General features: G+C 37.8%; 1 protein-coding gene across 1 annotated transcript in view; it reads left to right on the top strand.

Moving 5' to 3' along the window:
• The window catches only part of THADA (thyroid adenoma associated), a 161,053-nt gene that overhangs the window by 28,544 nt on the left and 112,307 nt on the right, over positions 1-20,202 (top strand). Inside the window, exons 22-25 of the mRNA XM_009709470.1 lie at positions 1,431-1,563; positions 4,509-4,622; positions 5,766-5,888; positions 6,868-6,959. Of these exons, the coding sequence (XP_009707772.1) occupies positions 1,431-1,563; positions 4,509-4,622; positions 5,766-5,888; positions 6,868-6,959 (462 nt within the window). The remainder of the gene's footprint in view (positions 1-1,430; positions 1,564-4,508; positions 4,623-5,765; positions 5,889-6,867; positions 6,960-20,202) is intronic.

Below are 20,202 nucleotides of genomic sequence, written 5' to 3'. Positions count from 1 at the left end.
TCACAGGCTTGGGGCAGGAAGTGCCTTTCTTTTATGCTGTGGTATGAAGTGACATACCCCTTGTGAAGCCATGTTTCACTTGCATTCTGGACTGATGGTTCACATGTTGGCTGCTGTTTTGAAGAGGTGCTGCCCTTAAAAAATGGGGAGATGGCCTGGCAGGGAAACCTGTGGTGGAAATCCCAAGGGAGTTACTGAAGAGTAAGAAGTCTGTTGTGTCTTCTGCTGACCTGTCAGGCACTTCCTGTGACCTCTGTTTTCTGCTTTACTAGTTTTCTGTTTATTTTGTAAAGCAAGGAAAGGAAGATTTCACTACAGATTAAAGCCTCATTTGTTGTTCAGTATCAGGTTTTTAGAAGGAGAGAATAGGTGTAGACCTTCCATTAGATTTTAGTTTTCACATCAGTACCTGCTGCCTTTTAGCTTTTCTTTTAAATTCTTTATTTCAGTCACCTAGGTAGAAGACTTGATTGTAGTCTTACTTTAAGGTCTCACTACTTAAAAATACAAACTATTAAATTTGTGATTAGGTAAGGCAAGTCCTGCATGGTTGAGATAATTGCCATTGTATTGCCCACAGTGATTAGTTCTTTCTTCTACTCTGAATCATGTGTCAAACCAGTGTGACATTTTCATAACATTGAATGATCCTTTTCGAACATTGACATAAGATTAATGAGCTGGTCTTGCACACTGAATGTGGTACCTTTCATTGAACTGATCAGCACCAGCAATTGAAGTAGACTTGAGTTCTCCTTGTCCTTGGAAGTCCTTTGCTTTCAGGCAATGCTGAGTTTTATAACTGCAAAAGAGGAGTATTCAATGATAGGAGAGCAATTTAGGTGCTTTACCAAAAGTTTGACTCATCTAGTATTTTAAAAAGAGCAGTATGTCTTGGTTTTCATTCTTTCTACTGCTCTGAGGTTTGCAGGGTTATTTACATAATATGTACTTACTGTGAGGGGCTTCAGTTTTGTTTTGTATGGTTACAATCATGATTGTACACGTTAGTTAATGTAAAGGTCACGCATCAGCTACTGTGTGACAACAAAGACATGAATTTGTGAAGTGTCACTTCCTACACAGTGTCTGATGTGCATATGTCTTTGTTTTCTTCTCCAGAACAGGATAATAGCTCTTGGCAGAGAAGAACAGTTGCAGTGCTGAAGCACAGAATCGTGTTTTCTGTTCAGCGAAATATCTTTTCCTAGTGGCACTTAATAAGTAGGGTTAATATAATTTGTACCAACATTGGTAAAGCGTATAATTCCTCTTTTAATTTCTGTCTTTTTTAAAAAAATCTGCATATATGCTTGGAGATACTCAAATATAGTAAGAAATGTTTCTTACAGTCACTAAATACTTTCTTTGACTCTGTCCTAGTTTCTTATGTATTTGTTTCATATCTCTTATGTATTTGTTTCATGTAGATGTAACAGTGAGAGTCTGCGGAAGATGCCAGAGCAGTGGCTAAGCTGTGTGTTAGAAGAAATCAAATCTTGTGATCCTTCATCTACACTATGTGCAACCAGACGTAGTGCAGGAATTCCATTCTATATACAGGTACCAACTAATGTTACTACTTCTGACTTAATTTTTTTTTTTTATGTCCTTTCTGGTGAATACACTTACGTATTTATTTATTATTCTTACTTCAACCACTTTTGGTCAAACAGTTACTTTTTTTATGTATAGATTTTGATTGCCTTTGTGCAACCAAGAAGCCTTGTGTAATTAAACCATGTTTAATGCTGTTTAGTGCTGCAGTTCTATTGACCCTTGAGATTTTTGACCTGAGGTAGATTTGAATAGCATTTCAAAAGACTGAGTTTAGGGTCTGAGTGGCCACTGTAATAATCCTGGCAAATTCATACATTATTTCACAGATTAAGTAAGATTCTGTTGACCATGTAACTTTGTGCTTCTTCCATGCGAAGTGGGAGGGTGGTAAAATATGAACAGACCATCATAGAATTGTAAAATGGTGGCCTAGAAAATACTACAAAGAACGTGGGAAGTCCCCTCAACAGTAATAAAGCAGGATCAAGTAATAGTCGCAGTAACTGGTGTTGACTGACAGCCTCGAGTGCAATGAATGAGTAGGTCATTGAAGACTTGTATCCATGAGCATGGGGCTATGCTCCTGCATTCTTCCCACTCCCCTTCCCCATGTTACCATCAGCTCTGCACATCCCGGCCTCTGGCTTCTGCCAGGTTCAGAACTGACAGCTGATCAGCTGGCTGGCAGTGCTTTGTCTCTCCTCGAAGTACCACCTCCTAATGAATGCCTTGCAGTAGTACGTAGCAGCTCATCTGCATCCTTGTGGGGTCAGTCACTGTGGAGTTGGTCCTGCAGATTACACTTAACCTGTTTCCATTCTGTCATTCCTTAAAGCGGCCACGATTGCATTCCCCTAAATTAACCTCCGTCGTTTTAATTTTTGGCCAGTTTTCTAAGATAGGAGTCCAAGATTAACTACACGATTTGTAACTTTCTCCACTCACTGAAGTATAGTCTCAAGCGTGTTCCAGGAATCTGAGGGACTGCTGGGAGCAAGCTCTCCCTGCCAGAATAATTCATCTTGCTTGTTTTCCACTTCGATTTTGCCCTGAGAAAGTTGAGGCAGCCTGCTTCTGTCTGACCTCTTATATCAGTCACAGCCTGCTCCTGGCTTTGCTAGATGTTTGTGTGCCTAGGCAGCAGAGATCAGAAGTAGGCCATTGGTTTTAGAGACATTTTTCCTTTTCAGTTTCAGCAGTTAAAGATCTTTCCCTTTTATATCTGTAAGTTGTCTGCAAAATGAATTTGGTGATTTCATGTCTTCTGGTTTCCCCATTCTCACCACAGAGTTCGAATCCACTGGGCATTAGCTAGCGTTAATCCTGAGAATATGAAAAAAACCAAGTATGTTTGAATCAATTTTTCATGTAAAAAGTTACACTGCCTAATGTAAGGACTAGGTGGACCCAGTCATATCCCATTGCAGAAAATGTGTGCAGTCTGCAGTTGGCCTACATCACTGAGTCCATATGGCAAAGCTTGCGCTGTGCCGTAGCTGTTGGATAAACAGGTCAGATGCTTCTATTTTTACAGCTCTGGAAGAGTATGAAGTTAGTCTAGTCAATTAAAGAGAAGGTTTGAAATCAACATTGGGATTAGTCTGAAATAATGTATTTTCAAATTGTAATTTTCTTGTAAAAAGAGGTGATAGTATACTTTGGCAGTAGTTCTGAATGTGCCTGTAGCACTCAGTAAAATGATTTAAGCCTTAAATAGTGTGTTGCATTTAGGTAATAAAAATGCAAGTTGTAATGCATATCCTAACAGTACTATAATAAGGTTTTTTTATTAATGCATAAAATCAAGCCTCAGTGTGGTCTCTTTGCCATCTGCTTCCTGTGACGTCTTTTCTTGTTTTACTAAAACACATCTGTTTTAATGATAATATGTAACCTTTAAGGTTATGAGCATTTTAAATACCCTATTTAAAATAGAAATATTATTACCTAATAGTACAAAGGTGCAGCTCCAATTAGTGGGTGAGGAAACGATGGGAAAATACTAGTTATAGCTTTAACATTTTTAGGGTGTGAAATCTTAGTCTTCAGTTCTTTCTCTTCTATTTTATACTTCATGAATACTTTTTTTCCCTTCCATTTCTTTTCTCCCATTGTTAAAGGTACTGATAAACTGACAGTGACTACTGCTGGGTTTCTGCCTAACCTCTATACTTCATTTGGCTTGCAGTTGATCCATTTGGTTGTTCTTACATGATGTAAAGTACTGTTAAGTATCTTGTTTGAACTGACGCTGAGCAGACTCTGGACCCCAAAACACAAAAGGACAATAATTTTTTATTAGAAATAAGTGATTTACGATTATCCATTTGTACGAAGTTGGACAAATTCAACAAGAGCTACTACACAGAGAAAGACTGTTTTAACTCCAGTCCTGAATTTTAGAGGACTAAGTTAGAGTATTTTCATCTCAGCTGGATGTCCTACCCATTGAACTACTGTTTGGAGATGGATGCATCTCTTCTCTCCTTTTAAAAATGTGCTGCTTGTTTTATCCTGTTTCGCAAACCAGGATTTAGTCTTTGGCCAGCCTGTGTCATCTTAAATATGTATGGTATTAAACTAAAAAAATGTCCATACTAGGAAATGTAAGTATGTATAATAAGGCAGATACTTTCACTGTAATAAATATTGTAGTTTTTTTGGTGTGTGATAAATTATTATCTGTTATATACTAGGAAATTTAGCGTCTTAAGCATCTTAGATGGATAGTGCATGAGCAAATTTTTCTTTCTGAAACGTTGACTGCTAAGAGGCTTTGAACAAAATTAAGAGTTAAAACTGAAACTTACTTTTTGCAAATTTTTCTTTAGTCTTTGTGTATGGTCAGAACCTAGGCTGTAATACAGCAAATATAGGAACGGGGAGCAGAACTGGTAGTAAAGAACACCTGATTTACTTTTCTTTTTTGTTTTTTTGACTTTCTGTAGGCTTTGTTAGCTTCAGAACCAAAGAAGAGCAAAACAGATTTGCTGAAAATGACAATGAAAGAATTGATATCTTTGGCTGCACCTTTGAATGAATCATCAAGTGTAATTCCCCAGGTAAAATACAGCCTCTCATCAGAAAGCAAATGTCAGAAAAGTGTTTGAGTTACTTCAAATAGTTAAGGAAATTTGTGTGTGTTTTTAATAAGGGCATTTTGTTTCTATTATCTATAGGTAGATTTTAAAATGTGTTTGCATGTGCAGAGGTTCTGAAGTCACTGGAATTTGCAAGTGCATAAGATACTGAAAATTGGATTGGGCATAATTTCATAGTTGTTTTTCTAGTAGAGCAAATACAGTCATACTCATTTTGAATTTATGTGATCAGTTTGCTGACTGTAGTATATTTCTGAACAAACAGATGAGTAATTTCTTTTTTATGAGGAAATTAACAAGCAAGCATTTGTTTACATTTAGGGTAAATAAATGAGTTGCATAAATCATACTGTGTGCAATAAAATACTACATGAAAAATGATTTTATGCATACTTAGTAACTTCTAAAACTTAAATATATACATTTGGAATGCATAAAAAAAATTATTTTAAAGTCAAGATCTTTATCTTCAAAATATTGTTATCAAATACTTAATCTTTCTGTTTGTAGGTGCAAGCCATAATTTGTTGACAATACATAGAAGTATGTTCTAATGGCTCTGCCAGATCTTCTGCTGGTGTAAATTTATGTAGCCTTGTCAAAGTCTGTGAAGCTACACAGATTACTAGCTTCCTCTACAGAGCGTAGAGAAATATCAGAAAATGCTCCATATGGTGAAGAAAACCTGCCTGTCAGTTTTTAGCTTAATATTGTCCTCCTGTGAGTTGTAGTTTATTTTTCTCACAGTATCTACAGCATGTCAAGAATGTTGGAAAAGATGATTCTGGACTTTAAAAGTTATTTTTACAGCCATGATAAGCTAAGGAAAAAAGAATGCTGGCCTTTGCTTGCAGTGCCTGGACTGTACTAGTTAGAGGAATAAATTTTTAAACTGTAATTGTTTTTAACAGTATTTACTGCTATACCATTTTAATGTATTGTTTTAATAATAGTATTCTTGTTTTGAGTATAGAAATACAGTGGTGTAAATATGCATGTGGATTATTTTTGTTTTGCATGTTCACTGCTATAATTAATATACATTAAATTTAAGATATTTTCCAATGAATATGTATTTTTCTTGTATTTCTTCTACCCCCACAGGTTCATGCTTTAAATATTCTTCGGGCATTGTTTAGGGATACACGTTTAGGTGACAACATCATGCCTTATGTTGCAGATGGAATACAAGCAGCAATTCTAGGTTTTATGTCACCTGTCTGGGCAGTAAGTTGGTTCTGTATTTTGCCTCTCTAATTTAACAGAATATAGAGTGGTACTGTTCAGTGAAGCTTTGGTTGTGTATATAAATGGCAGTACCACGATTTCTGGAATGTTAAGTCATGTAATATTTTAAGGTACAATAAAGAATAATGTAGACCTGCAAAAAAGGTCATAGTTTCGGTCACTTGTTTTGTTTTGTTTTTCTGTAATGTGAAGTGAAGCACTGATATTGACAAAAAGTAAGGATAAAGATTACCTTATAAATAAAAATATATCTCGCTGTTAAATTTTGAGTCAGTGCACTTAGCTAGTAAGGACTGCATTTACATTCATTCTCACCCTTACTTTGCTTTTCAATAAAAGATAATATTCCATATGGCATATTAAGGTAGAACACTTTATGATCTGCCATTCATAAGGGTGAGTGCTCTGAACCACTAGAAATCTAGATGTATCCCTTGTATTAAAGATGGACATCTCAAAAAAAAAAAAAAAAAAAAAAAAAAAAAAAAAAAAAAAAAAATAAAATTTTTTTATGGGACGTTTTTATAAAAAGAAAGTACCGTCTTGATTAAGAGGAAAGATCATAGAATCATTATGGTTGAAAGAGACCTCACAGATCATCAAGTCCAACCGTATACCCGATGCCACCATGCCCACTAAACCCGCTAAACCATGTCTTGAAGCGCCACATCTAAACGTTTTTTGAACACCTCCAGGGATGGTGAGGCCACTGCCTCTCTGGGGAGCCCGTTCCAATGCCTAATGACTCTTATAGTGAAGAAGTTCTTCCTAATATCCAACCTGAATTGAATTCAGATGTTCTGAATTAATGTGCTGACCGCTGAACAGTAGGCACGCTCTGTCCTTCACTCAACTGTTCTTCTTTTCGACTGTACAGTAGTGGCTGTATTTTAAAAAAAATAGTACATTTCAAAGGAATTTTTAAAACATAGTTCGTGTTCTTTTCTTTTTCCTTTAGGTAAGAAATTCATCTACACTTCTTTTTAGTGCTCTGATTACAAGAATTTTTGGAGTTAAAAGAGGGAAAGATGAAAATTCAAAAAAAAATAGGTAAGCTTCGCTTGGTACAAATTTTAAGTTTGCAAAACATGACCTTAGCCAACAACAATTTGAAAATGTTGCTTGCTTTATGGATATATTTGAATGATGATGTTACAAAAACATGTAGCTTTGCTTAAACTGTGCTGCCAAGAAATAAGTGATAAGGCCAAAAATATCTGCTGTTAAGCACTGAGAGTTAATTTGTACTCATGTGCAATTTCACAGAAGGGGGATGTTGCTGAGAGATTTTGATACTAGCTGCTCTTCCAAATGCCCAGTCTCTTTTGTCGTCACAAACTACCCCTATTGCTCTTGACAGCAAAGAGACAGGGGTGAAGGAGAAGAGGAGCAATGGTCCCATGTATGTTCCCTTACCTCTAGAGCAGGCCTGGAGGTAATCTCACCCCTACTAATTTGAGATTTTTCCCTTTAGTCTTCTTACTCTGGAACACCCTGTCCCTCTTTAATGTCTCTTCCAAGCTCCAAAAATTGCAGCTTGAGAAGCTTTTTCTCTTCCAAGGATTTGCCCTTGAACTCTGTAGTCCTGTTCCAGATCCTCTAGTACTTCACTTTCTTGTGTAAAAACAATTCTCCTTTGACTCTTAAAACTCCCCGGTCCTGAGCGTTCCTGTTTCTCTGCACCTTCCAGTTAGTGCACGAGCACCTCAATGTTTTCTTTGGCCTTCAGCCCCTTCCTTTAGCTTTTGCATCAAATAAAGCATGCCTGTGCCCTGTAGCTGAGGTTCCTTCTCTAGTAGGGATGTGAAAATAACCCCAGATGCAGAATAAACTCATTAAACGATACTCCTGGGTGAGCATGTGGGGCCATAGAGTGGTCATACTATGGATATTATGGTTACAGTTTCAGAAATTCCCAATGGATTTTCAAATCATGGACGAGGTGTGCAATTTATGAAAGGAGGCAATTGTTACAATTTACCTTTGAAAATTGCACTCTTTTTTTTTTTTTCTTTTCCTCATTATACAGTGGTTCCTTGGTGTTGATCTATGTAGCTAATATAATTTTCATGCACATTATGAGAAACTAAATGTCTTGGAACAATACTAGTCTTTCATCTTTTAGATGATAGGTAGGTGCCATTTTAACTGTTTGAAATAATTCATTTCAGGTGTCACTTGAAAAAATAGTTACTATGCATGTGTGAATGTGAGGAAGAAATACAGGTGGGAAATCAGAGGGAGATTTCCCTTAGAAAATAACTCTTCTCCAAAACCAATGTGAAATATCATGTCTCCCTACTGCATGAAATTATCCATGCTTTGTCATAAACCCAAATCACTTGTCACCCAAACATGGAATTCACTCCGATAAACCCTGAAACCCAAGCAGAGCAATAAAAAGTGTTTCTCATGTCTTACTTTCTTACTTTGTTTTTGTAACAGCATTTAAAGTTGTTATTTTAATTTTGATATTGAACACTTACTGAAAGAGATAAGTACCTCAGCTTTTTTTAAGCTTGTATCCTAGGGAAAAACTTCACATGAACTTCTGCAGTAGGAAGGCAAACTGACTTCTCAAATATATGCAGTGTGATGAGATACATAATCTGAGTTTTCTGTTTGTGAAGTTGCAGAAAGCAATGTATTTGAGCATGCCATTGGGGATAGGAGGTACTAGAATGAAGGAAAGTAAACTTTTATACAGTTGAATTGAATTCATTAATAACAATGTTAATTGTTATGTAACTGACGCTGTCAACTTGCTTCTCTGAAGCTTTTTGTTTACAGTAATTTCTTTGTAGTCATTTTGACCAAAAGATGTTATAGGTGGGCTGGCTTCTTTTTGTTCCTCTATTCATTTAGCAATTTTGCATTAAACATTGTACATAGTCAGTTCTACTGTTTTCCACATGTAGTTGTCAATACCAGGAAACAGGGAGCAGGAAAAAACTTCTAAAATCAAGTCAGCAAGAGACAGGAGGTATGAAACCAGAGGCAGAGATTTGATGTCAAGTTTCTCACTCCTGTCTCCACAGGAGATACTGGTTTAGGAGGAGAATGATGTAGAAGTTGCTTGGCTATTTTGTTTCTAAAGCTTCTTCCTCAGAACCCCGGCTGGTGGCTTCCAGGTGGGTTGTGTTTGGGCAGGGTCTGTGTGTCGATGGTTTGGCACCACGAGGTGTCACCGTTGCTGCACAGCTCCCTCCAGCCCATCCCTGGGGTGCAGCTGCGCTTGGGCACTTCGCTTTGGGAGCTCCAAACTTGTTTTGTTTAGTCTTTTGCCGGAACAGAATTCTTATATGAAAACAAAGTAATTCCCCCCCCCCCCCCTTTTAGATCTGACAGTTTACTTCAAAAAGACTAGCATTTTAGCCACATGCATCTATAGGAGCTTGTGTGAAAGTCGTCTGAGTTTGAGCTGCTTGTTCTGTTGCCTGCAGGATGTTCTGTTTGCATCAAGGGACAGTCTGTCTGGACAGAGACCAGCTCTCTGATGCCGTCATTAGGACCTTGCATAGGTTTCCAGTTTGCCTGATTTTAGGTTAGGGGTTTAAATCTGTCTCTTCTGTGCCAACAGGGCGTTACCTTATTGCTGGGCTATTCTGGGCATCTGTCTAAAAAAGGATGGACTTCTGGTGGTTTTCTCAAGAAGATTTCCTATGAAACTGATACAATTGGGGTGGCAGAGGGTTTGTGTAGACTTCCAGAAGAAAGCTTTGTTGGAACAGTACTGGCAACTTAACGCCACTGCCATGTTTCTTCAACATACTTTGTGTTATATTTCCCTTTTTTTCCTTTTATCTGCACTAAAAATTCACATACAGCATCCTTTATACAAAAATTAAGGCCCATCATGGCTTTTGCTGCTTTTAGTCTGCTGATGTTGTGTTCCATTCCCTGTTTATGTTAATTTTGTACATTATAATTGCCATGCAGATGGGGTGTTTACATAGTGACAACACAGTGATGGTCTTGATCAGTTGTGAAGCATTGGTTTGAATGACTGAATGAACTATAACCCATGTCTGGTCAGTAACCTGTTTTAATTTTTTTTTCCCCCCAAGCATATGTAAAATAATGATGGTTTGGGGTTTTTGTTTTGATTTCTGGATGGTTTGGGTTTTTTTAGTTGTTTTGTTTTGATTTTTTTCTTTTACCTCCAAACATTCCTCTGTCATTTTAGGTGTTCGCAATGGAACAGCTGTGTGAAAGGGCTCCCCTCACTCAGTGACAAAGAGAGTGAGGGGATGCCTAACTCTGCTGACAGACATTTTAAGTTACATTTCCAGTGACCATCCCTACTGGAGAGCAGAGGCAAGAAAGCATGTTGAGCTGGGCTTTGTGATCATTCAAGGGGCATTAGGAAGGTCAGCCAGGACTGTCTGTCTCAATCTGAGGACAAGGCGACACTAGATTATGCTAGAGAAGGTCCGTTCTCTGAAAACTTGGCCTGCAGTTTGAGGAGACATAGGTTGAAGAAATTACCTACTACACATCATGGCTCCTGCTGCTTGGTTGTGCTGGTTCAGTTGTCAGTGGAGTTCTGCTGTGGGTCATCTGTGATGTGTTTGCATCAACAGCTGTATCGGTACAACTGGCAAGCAGAGAACTGGGGCAGTGAAGGAGAGGGATTTCCTGAGCAGAACTCTGGACTGATGCCAAACTTCACTCTTAAATGTTCACTGGAAGCTTGAAGGGACTACTCTACATCATGCTCTACAGGAGATGCAGTCATATCCTGTTTTCATTAAATATTGATGCGTCTTTTTAATGTTAACATGGGCAAGGAAATAATATATTGGAAAATGAATACTTAAAAAATAACTGTGTGCAGCTCTTGCAAGTAGAAGAGGTAGAAGTTGTGTGAGGACTGTTTGCAGTGGTCCATGCAACTATACAGGTTGAGGTTTCTCTTTGTAGTGAGAAGAAAGTTAGAAACGAAGAGATTTTCTCTGGGTTCTCTCTTTCTGAGAAAGACTGTATCAAAACTTCTAATGATACTGTAAGGGTGTGCACGTGTGTTTGTGTATATACGTAAATGTGTGCATGTGTTTGTGTGTGTATATATGTGTGTATTTGGCTAAATGATACTTTGAATTCCAGATAATTCATATTTTGTAAATGGTCCTGTGAACACTTACCTGTAGCAGGGTTTAGTTTTTGTATACTTGATTTGGGAATATAATTTTCTTAAATGTTATGGTAATTTCAAATTTATAAGACTTGGAATGAAATTCTAGCCACATAAATACAAAGTAGTGAGGAAAGGTTGGAAAGGAGTCTTTGCAATAAGCCCATTTATATTTAGTTACAGAAAGCGTGCTCTGCATAGATACATGACAATGTGCGTTACAGAAAATAACCACCCCTTCCCCAAGCCCTTCACAGCACAGGTATTTATGTTAGTTTAGCCAGTCACTTCATATTCGGAGGATGCTGGGTCTGTATCCTCATTTGCCTAGCTACCATGCGATCAGCTGCGACCTCTTCCCTGGCCTCACTGCCATTCAGCGCTTGGTCCTGTGCTGCAGGTACCAGGGCTGCACAGGGGCCTGCCCTCCACCCCAGTCATGGCTCTGGAAAGGGAGCTGCCATGACCCCGGCCTCCCGGCACATCCTCGCACTGGCTGCTCTGGGAGGACCACTCTGAGGGGCGTGTTGAAGGCCAGAGTACTGCATTTGGTTTAATGCAAATTGATTGAGGTAGAACTTTGAACGGTGGTGAGTTCTGTAGGCCAATGAGTTTTGCCTCTCATGTTTTGATTAAATAGCCATTTCCAGTTTTCTTGTGCAGTCAATTTACAATGTAGATTTGCTGATTCCATGCACTTTTCAAGAAGCTGGGGTGTAGTGTATGCTTAATAATTCTGATTTTTTCACGGGTATTTTGTTTCCTGTTAGTGTTGCTACAGATTGCAAATCATCTAAAATAAATGTTTGCTCTAGTTGATTGTAAGCTGTGGTATTCATCACATGAAGAATTAGGATGTCTTGAGATGAAGACATTGTAAAATGGGATATATATCATGATAGTTAATGCAGATCTGTACATGAAAGTCAAAATAACTTACGTATGAAGTTAACTGAAATTAATTTTGAAATGCAAATAAATTTCTCATCACAGAGGAATTCTCTTCTGCCCAAATGAGTTACAGTAGTGAGTGATACTTTCACCTAAATTCTTACACACATACATACACATACATATGTGTCTATATATGCACTGTACGTATGTGTGTATATCAGAGATCTTTTTGGTCTGTAGTCCAGTGCTAATTAGAGCTGCTATTGCTTGTTACTGGACAAGACTCTTCTCATAAAATACCTGGTATTTTTGGCTTTTATCCTTTTTTTAAAGGATGAGCATGGTCAGAAATTGCCTTTGAGGCAATTTGCCATTTGACTTAGGACAAGCTTTAGACTTCAAAGTAATAAAAAAGGATCGCCCTGTCTCATCTGAAAATGGATTTTTTTTGAGTTGGAATATAAATGTTGCAGAATCCTCAGAAAGAATAACCAATGGCCTCAGGTAGAGGCTGGGGTTAAAAGAAGGGATGCGGGGTGGAGAGAACTCCTTTAGCTTCTCACCTTGGTGGAGGAGGCTTCAGAAAGGGAAAGCTTCAACTCTTTAATTAAAAAGCAGCTTTTTAAGCAAGACTGAAATGGTACAGTGCAGCTTGGTGATTTTTACATGAAGTAATTGGTGTATATATGTATATATTTCCATTTTGGGAGGGGGGAAGCTCCTGTATATTTAAACTTTAGTGAAGGAAAAATGCATATGCAGAAAAATACTTAGCTATCAACTTAACACACAGTTTCTGTGGAGTAAATATTCATGCTGTTAGGAAATTGAGTATGAATGCTGTCATGTTCTCAATGTCGGTTAGATATATTTGAAAAGAAACAAACAACTTTAATTGCCATCTGCATAGTACCTCTTGTAAGTTTTTTTATTTCCGTTGATAGCTGTCCGTAAATGTAGATGACTATCAATAACTTCAAGCACTTGGAAAGGAGAAACTTATCTTTCTAACTATAATAAGATGAAAACTATGTAGACATGAACAGGTTTTGAAGATGCATTGTTGGTTTTGAGACAGTCAACATGCATGACTGACCTCTGCTTTGTTTGTTTTTGCTGCAAGTTGAGTGTTCAGCACTTCTCAGTAAGTGGTTGCTTGCACACTTTAAGGTCACTGAGTAAAACCAAATTAACTTTTCAAAACACTAAGTTGATTTTTTTTTTCTCTTAAATTGACATGTACTGTAAGGTTTTGCATGAATACTAGGGTTTTTAAGACCATAAATAACTGCATTTTACGCTGTGAAGGGTTAGAGGAAAACACTGCAAATTGAATGTTCTAATGCAAATCTCTCTCTTCATAGTATCATCCCTCAATTAAATGAATCTGGTATTATCTTCCTTTTCACTAATCTACTCTAGAGTTGTAGCTTAAAGTACATAAAATACATTGTAATTACATGGTTCCTGTTGAATGTTCCACATCTGGCAGGCCAACACTTCCACTATTTCTCACTTAACAACTGAAAAAAAAATCTGTCTTACATCAACGACGTTTTGTCAGTCTTTACAGCAACTTCATTATGCATTTGTGGTGCATCATACTGGGCTCTGATAGGACTTCTGAGATGGATCTGTGTTGCCAACAGAGGAGTGGCCAGTACTATTTTGGGATAAGCTGAAAGAAACTTTGGTGGCAGTAATGTGGTCAAGCTGTAATGGCACATCAGTGTTGTAAAATCAGATAGCCCTTAAGAGAGTTTCACTAGAGGGATACTTAGGTTGACTATAGCCTGTAAATGCTCAATGCTGACTTGGAGATGCACCACTGGCAGAAGTCCTGTGTGCCAGTTAGGGTGCAGCTACGTGTGAGAGGATGCTGACTGCAGCGATGGGTCCGCAGGAAGGACTCAGCACTCTGCTGCATCACTGCTGCCTCTTGTGCTGGCTCCAGCAGGGAAACACAAGTATGGTTCAATTCATAAAACTGGCCTCTGAGCTCTGTATCTCTTGGACCACATGCTGCAGAGAGAAGGGTTGGGGTTGCTTTATCTTGGATCTCATTAGTGAACCCATACTGGGTTTTCTCTGGCAACCTTGGTCTGTTGCAGCTTTTCAGGTGAAATATTGGGTCAGTGATGGTGAGGTTTCACGAGCTGACTGAACCGTTTAAATGGCTTTGGTCCTTTTCCTCTAGCTCCTTCTGTGCTGTGTTTTGCAGCCTGTTCCCTCCATGTCATTTTAGTTGTTCTAGTTAATGCTTGCGAAGTAATTATTAAGAATTTGGTGCAGTACATTGTCTTATGAGGGGATTGTTTTTGTTAAAAAGAAATCCTTCCCCCTTCTGTCTGCCAAAAATAGGCCACATTCATTTTGCTCAACTTTTTTGTTTTTAATGCACTGGCTCTTTTTTTTTTTTAATTGACTTTGACAGATTTAGAAGACTTAATCTCAGAACTGTCTCAGGAAAACATGCAAAAGTTCAGGCTGACTCATAACCATTACGGCTTTTACTGATTAATAGTTCAATAACAATATGCTTGTTTAAACATAATTTTGAAGAGGCTTCCTATTTCTAAGTGCATTTATAATAAGAATAATGATGATAAGGTGCTATTAACTTGTAAACTGAAGGTAAAATTTATGAAAGTTTTGTGCGGAAACAGATACAAATTGAAAACAAACTCCTAAAGAAATAGGTTTCCCTCTGTGTTACTACTTCAATTATTCTGTTAGTTTTAGATTAGATTTGTAAAACAATCTAAAATCCCCTGTAGCAGAGAACATGGACTGTTCTTCTTGAGGTTGAGGATGCTCTGTGTCTATATGATTTCTGCTGATGTTAGGAACACAATGTCAGTATCTATCTGAAATGCCTAAAATCTACAGAACCATTTTTACTTCAAGATTTTATCTTGTATATACAGAGTCAGAAGAACATTAACCCACATAAATCCCAGTCAGATCTTTGGGGCCTAAACACACACTTAAAGCACTGGTGTGCAAATGTGTATCTGCTCTCCTGAAGAGGGAGGATCTTCATAACATGCTGTCTACAGTTAGAGCCAGAAAATAGGAAGATGAACACAGTAAAGTGACCTGAATGAAGATTCACCCAAAGTGAAACATCCTAAAAATACTTGTGCTGGCTGAGGTAGCTTCTGTCCATTCATTTGTTTTAAATAAATTAGGGGCATAATGTTAATGTTTGTTTCTACTGTGTGAGTAAAATGTATTCAATGAAACAAAAATTACTGTAAAGCTAACCACATGAGAAGATAATTTAGTTTCCGGTGATAAAAGTTTTCACTCGTATGAATTGATAGAATTATTCTATTTTGTTCCATGCATAATGTACACAGCCCTTATTCATTAACTTCACCATACTAAGGAAAAAGTGGTTATTCTTCACAGAATACTCCCAGACAGAGAGAAAGTATGTAGGTTGTTTGGAGGTAAAATTCACAATGCTAAATTTGTTGCAAGAGATTAAAGATAATAGTTAAACAGGCAGTGGTTGAACAGAGTTTTTGGGGACTTTCTATAGATACATACATATCTCTTAATTTTATTTATATGTGTGTGTATGCATACCTCTGTATGTACATACACACATGTGCACACCCATGCATATACACAGTTCAACTTTCTAAAAAAAGTTTAAAAATAATTGTTATATATTTACATATTTATATGTAAAATATAAATTGTATTTTAAACTATGTTTTATATATAGTTCTATATACATGCATATATGCAGACACATTGGTGTACGTATATCAAAGTGGAGTGTTGATTAATGTGTTGATATAGGAACCAGGTGGTATCTGTGATGTTGGGTTTAAGAGATGTTCCCCTATTTTTATTCTAAACCCCTTGTACACCTACTTCTCTTGCTAGTATAGCAACAAAAGTGCTCTTGGAGAAGGACTTCACAAGTTATTTTAGTGAACTGTGTGTTGCATAATTATTCCTCTAAGTCACACTTTTCCTGAAGTATTTGTTCTACACAGGTGCTCTTTCCGTACCTGATTACGCAAGGGGTATAATACATAGCAAAACAAGAGGTATAAAGAAACTTGTACTTAAAAGAGATCAAAGCAAACCAGACTGTGCAGTCCTTTGGAAATCTTGGCTAGCTCTTTTGTAAATAGAAGTGCTTCTAAAGCAGAAGGTATTTAACTACTGTATTTATACAGGCCTTGATTGACAGTTCAGTTATTAACTTCATAAAAACACAGCAACGTAAACTAGTAAGAATGTTTATTCTAGCACTTCTATCTGAAGGAAAATGAAAACCAAGATATAGTGGCATATTCTTCATTCCTTTTAAGTATTTATTTTAGGGCTGTGTAGCATAAAAGAATGTTTTTTCAAGTCAGTGAACTTAAACTATTTTGCTTACTGTTCTGAGATTTAAGTATTTTCTAATTCCTAACAAAACAAGTGTTAGATTTATTGAAGGTGCAAAGTCACCACATCTTTATTGAAGGTGCAAACCCCACATCTTTATAACAATTCTTCTTTCCCCTTCATAGTGTTTTTCATTTTGTGTGGGGTAAAAATGAAATCTGAATTGTTTTTTGTAGCTAACTTGATGTGGTTATAGAAAAGTTGTCCCTTCTTGTTGCTGAAGAGGTGTCCTGTATCATGTTAGATCTAGAAAAACAAGTATGCAATAATCATTTATATCCTTGCTGTTGGACTTATTAGCTGATGTATTGCATCAGGTTTTTTTACAATTGTTTTTTCCAGGGTTCATTGTGGCTTTTCAAGTCTCACCCCAAAATTACATGGTCATTTGGTCTTCTGTGGGAGCGCTAGAATTCTCTTATGCATGTGAACTGTTCGTGTGAAAGCAGCTTGTCATGAGTCCTGAGATGGTATGTGATTTCAGGAATATAACTCTTTTGTTTTAAGAGAACATACCTATCTGAAGCAAACTCTTATAATGTTTATTTCTAAAGGAACTTGGCTGTTGCTGTTGTCTCTGTCTCTTAGTAAGAATGGTGATGATAGCAGGAGCCTTTGTTTACTGTAATTGCAGTAGCTAGTGATGGCCAATGAATTCAGGAAGACAAGAAAAACGCTGATCTGTTAAGGCAAGGTTAAAACTATGATGCTGGAGTGGGATGTAGCCAAGTGGAATCATAGAAGCTGTAAAGTGATCTCTTGATCCTGTTTCCTTGATTCCCATTCAAAGTATAGCTATTAGCAGTGGTTATTAGGTCAGCAGTGGCTTTGGATGAGTTAAAAACCTCCAGGGATGGAGATTTCACAACCACTCTGAGTAACATGTTCCAATGCTTCATTCCCCTTTTTTCCTGTTGCCCAATTTAAAACTCCCAAGCTATGATTTGTGACTCTTGGTCCTTTATATACTGCCTGCAACTACTGCAAGAAGTTTGGCTGACTGCTCTGACTCCTTCAAGGGGTAGTAGGCTGCTGTTGGATTTTCCCTGGACCTCCTTTGTCGAACAGAACAAACCTGGCTCCTTCAGCTTCTCATGGCCCTGTCCATCTGAGCAGCTCTTTGCTGGACTCTTTCCTGTTTCTTCTTCTCTCTTTGGAACCTGGCAACCCAAACCTGGATAGAGGATTCCTTCTACAGCCTCCTGTGCCAAGTAGAGGAGGGGAATAACTTCCCTTGATCTGCTGCTGTGTTCAACCTAAGGAACGTTGTCCAGTTTGTGGTTTGCCCTGTTTGCAGTGGGGACGTGCCGTTGACTCATACTGAGCTTGGCATCCGCTGTAACCCCCGGGTTCTTTCCCATGAGGCTGTTACTGAGCCATCTGGTTTTCAGCTTGTGCTGATGTTCAGAGTTATTCAGCCCAGGTGCAAAATTTTGTGTTTCTCCTCGTTGAACTGCATGAGGTTTCTGTTGGCCCAAGCCTCAAGTTTCTCAAGGTCTGTCTAGACCGGACTTCTATTGTTTGGTGGTTCATCCACTCCCCCTAATTCAGTGTTGTCCACAGATCTGCAGAGGGTGCTTTCTGTCTCATCAACCAAGTTGTTGATAAAAAATGTTGAGGGATGTAGAGGTCCCAGAATTGACCTGTGGAGTATTCCACTGGTTACCAGCCAACAACCAAACACTGAACCATGGTGGTCCAGCCCAAATGCTTTGTTTATCCAAGATGTACTTTATCAACTTCCAAATGAGAAAGCTGAATGAAGCTGAACCTGTTTGACAAGTACAGCATTTTCTAGTCCATTTTGAAGTTTTTTGCCTTAATAAAAGTGTAGCTTAACTGCTTTCCCTAAGGAATAAGAAATAACAGATTCCAAGAATGATTTTTAAATGACGAGAATTGTTTTATCAGTTGTCACAAATCTGTTTTTCATTTATTTGAATGCTCACCAGACTCTTGGATTCTCTGTGCATTTATGGACCTGTTTCTTTACATTGGTTTCTCTGTCAGTTACTTGTTTATGGACATGGAACTCTGAAACCTGGCAAGTTTAGAGCCTTTCAGTAGCATGTACACTCTCTTCCCAAACTCCAGTTATGGTACTTGCCCTGGAATTTGCAGATTACCTCCTTAAGCTGATGATAATGGGGTCATTTTAGGATAAGTTTTAGATTCTGCTCCTCTTTTCTCAAATCAGGTGAAACCTGCAATTCTTTTGGAGGTTTCTGTTTTTTAAGAAGGTGTGAGCCAGCTGTTCACTGTTTCAGAAACATATTGCAGACTTCAATTTTCTTTAAAAAGGAGTGAAATACAAGCAAGTTTTTAAGGGTGATCACTGAGTGCCTGGAACTTCTGAAAGGAAGTTCTGGAAATTTTTCCATACTCATCCAATGTGCATTGTGGAATCTGCTGGCATATGGTCTTAGTCTGATGGGTGACATTGAGGATGAGATTTGAAAGTTACTGGTTGCTAATCTTTATGTAATTCTTATCAGCAATAGTTCAGCACGAATTGATGAACTGCAGGTGTTTTAGAAAGGGTTGGAACTTCCATATGGATCAGCATGTCACAAAATCACAGGAGCACATGGTAGTAAGGGTCCTGCTGGTACATTGACTCAGTTCTTTTCATAAACAAGCTTACTATGCTGTTCCTTTTATAAACTGATCAAGTGGCATCTTAAAAACAATTTGCCTTTTCCCCACTATTTCTGCAGGAAGACTCCCTGAATGCCACCTTCTCAAGTAAAACTTCTCAAGAATCTTGCTGCTTTGATGATTAGACACTTAACTTGCAATGTATATTTATTCATGGCCGTTTAATACTCATTTGTTCTTATGCCAGCATTGTCCTTTATTTTAAATAATTATTTTCTCTCCTGATGCTTCCCTTGAGGTATTTGTGGATGCCAGTCATATATCCTGTCTGTTAATTTTGCCAGACAAAACAAGTTGAGGTTTTTAAATCTCCTCTCAGTAAATTTGCTTTCTATTCCCTTGCTCATGTGAGCAGCTTTTTTTAAGCATCTCTCTTAGCTGGAAGTTAGCTGTGATTTATTGCAGTTTACATCCTACCCGATTGTCGGAGAGTGGCATTAGTACTTCCTTGTCCGTACTGACTGTATTAGGGTTGATGTGTTGCAGAATCACGTTTGCCCTTTGTCTTTGTCCTCTTGATGAGAGATCCAAGGTACCAATTAAAATGCTTAGATCCTTTTGCAATTTCCAGCTGATGAGCTGTGAAGTTGTAACACACTTTCTTATTAGTTCTCGTATATGCAGTATTTTTATCTGCTATTGATTTCATGTCCTTTGAGTATTCGTGTCCTCAAGATACCCAGTTTTGTTTCATAGCGTTTTAATCGTCCCTCTCTTCAGTCAATGCCTCATAACAGTTATTTCATTGATGGATTTTCATTGGCACACTCCTAACTCTTTTACTGTGGTCTTCAATGAAACAAATAATAATATTGATCGCCACAATAGATTAGATCCACCTATAACTGACTTAAAACATGTTTTTTTGGGGTCTTTTTTAAAGTCCAGTTCCTTCTCTAACTAACCCATTTTATCTAATAGCATACCCTAATTGCAGCGAGTCAAATATTTTTACTGTCACTCATGGAGATTACACTAGAGTTTAATCTGTTAAACCAAAACTGTAGTTCCACTATGCACCTCATATAGATGTTTCCTCAGACCACATTGCAGGATGTTGTCTGCTTCCTGCTGTTTTCTGTGTCTCACAGAAAGCCCATTAGCTTTTTTGGCTGTGGAGGAAGCGTACGAGAACTGGATCTCCTCTCTGAGCTGGAGCTGCCCTGCTTTTTAGTCTGAAGCAAATCTTCAGTA

Source organism: Cariama cristata, unplaced genomic scaffold (genome assembly GCF_000690535.1).
Source record: "Cariama cristata isolate BGI_N322 unplaced genomic scaffold, ASM69053v1 scaffold11771, whole genome shotgun sequence".
Classification (NCBI taxonomy): Eukaryota; Metazoa; Chordata; class Aves; order Cariamiformes; family Cariamidae; genus Cariama; species Cariama cristata.
Note: the sequence above shows the minus strand (reverse complement) of the source record. Positions and strands in the feature narration are given on the sequence as shown.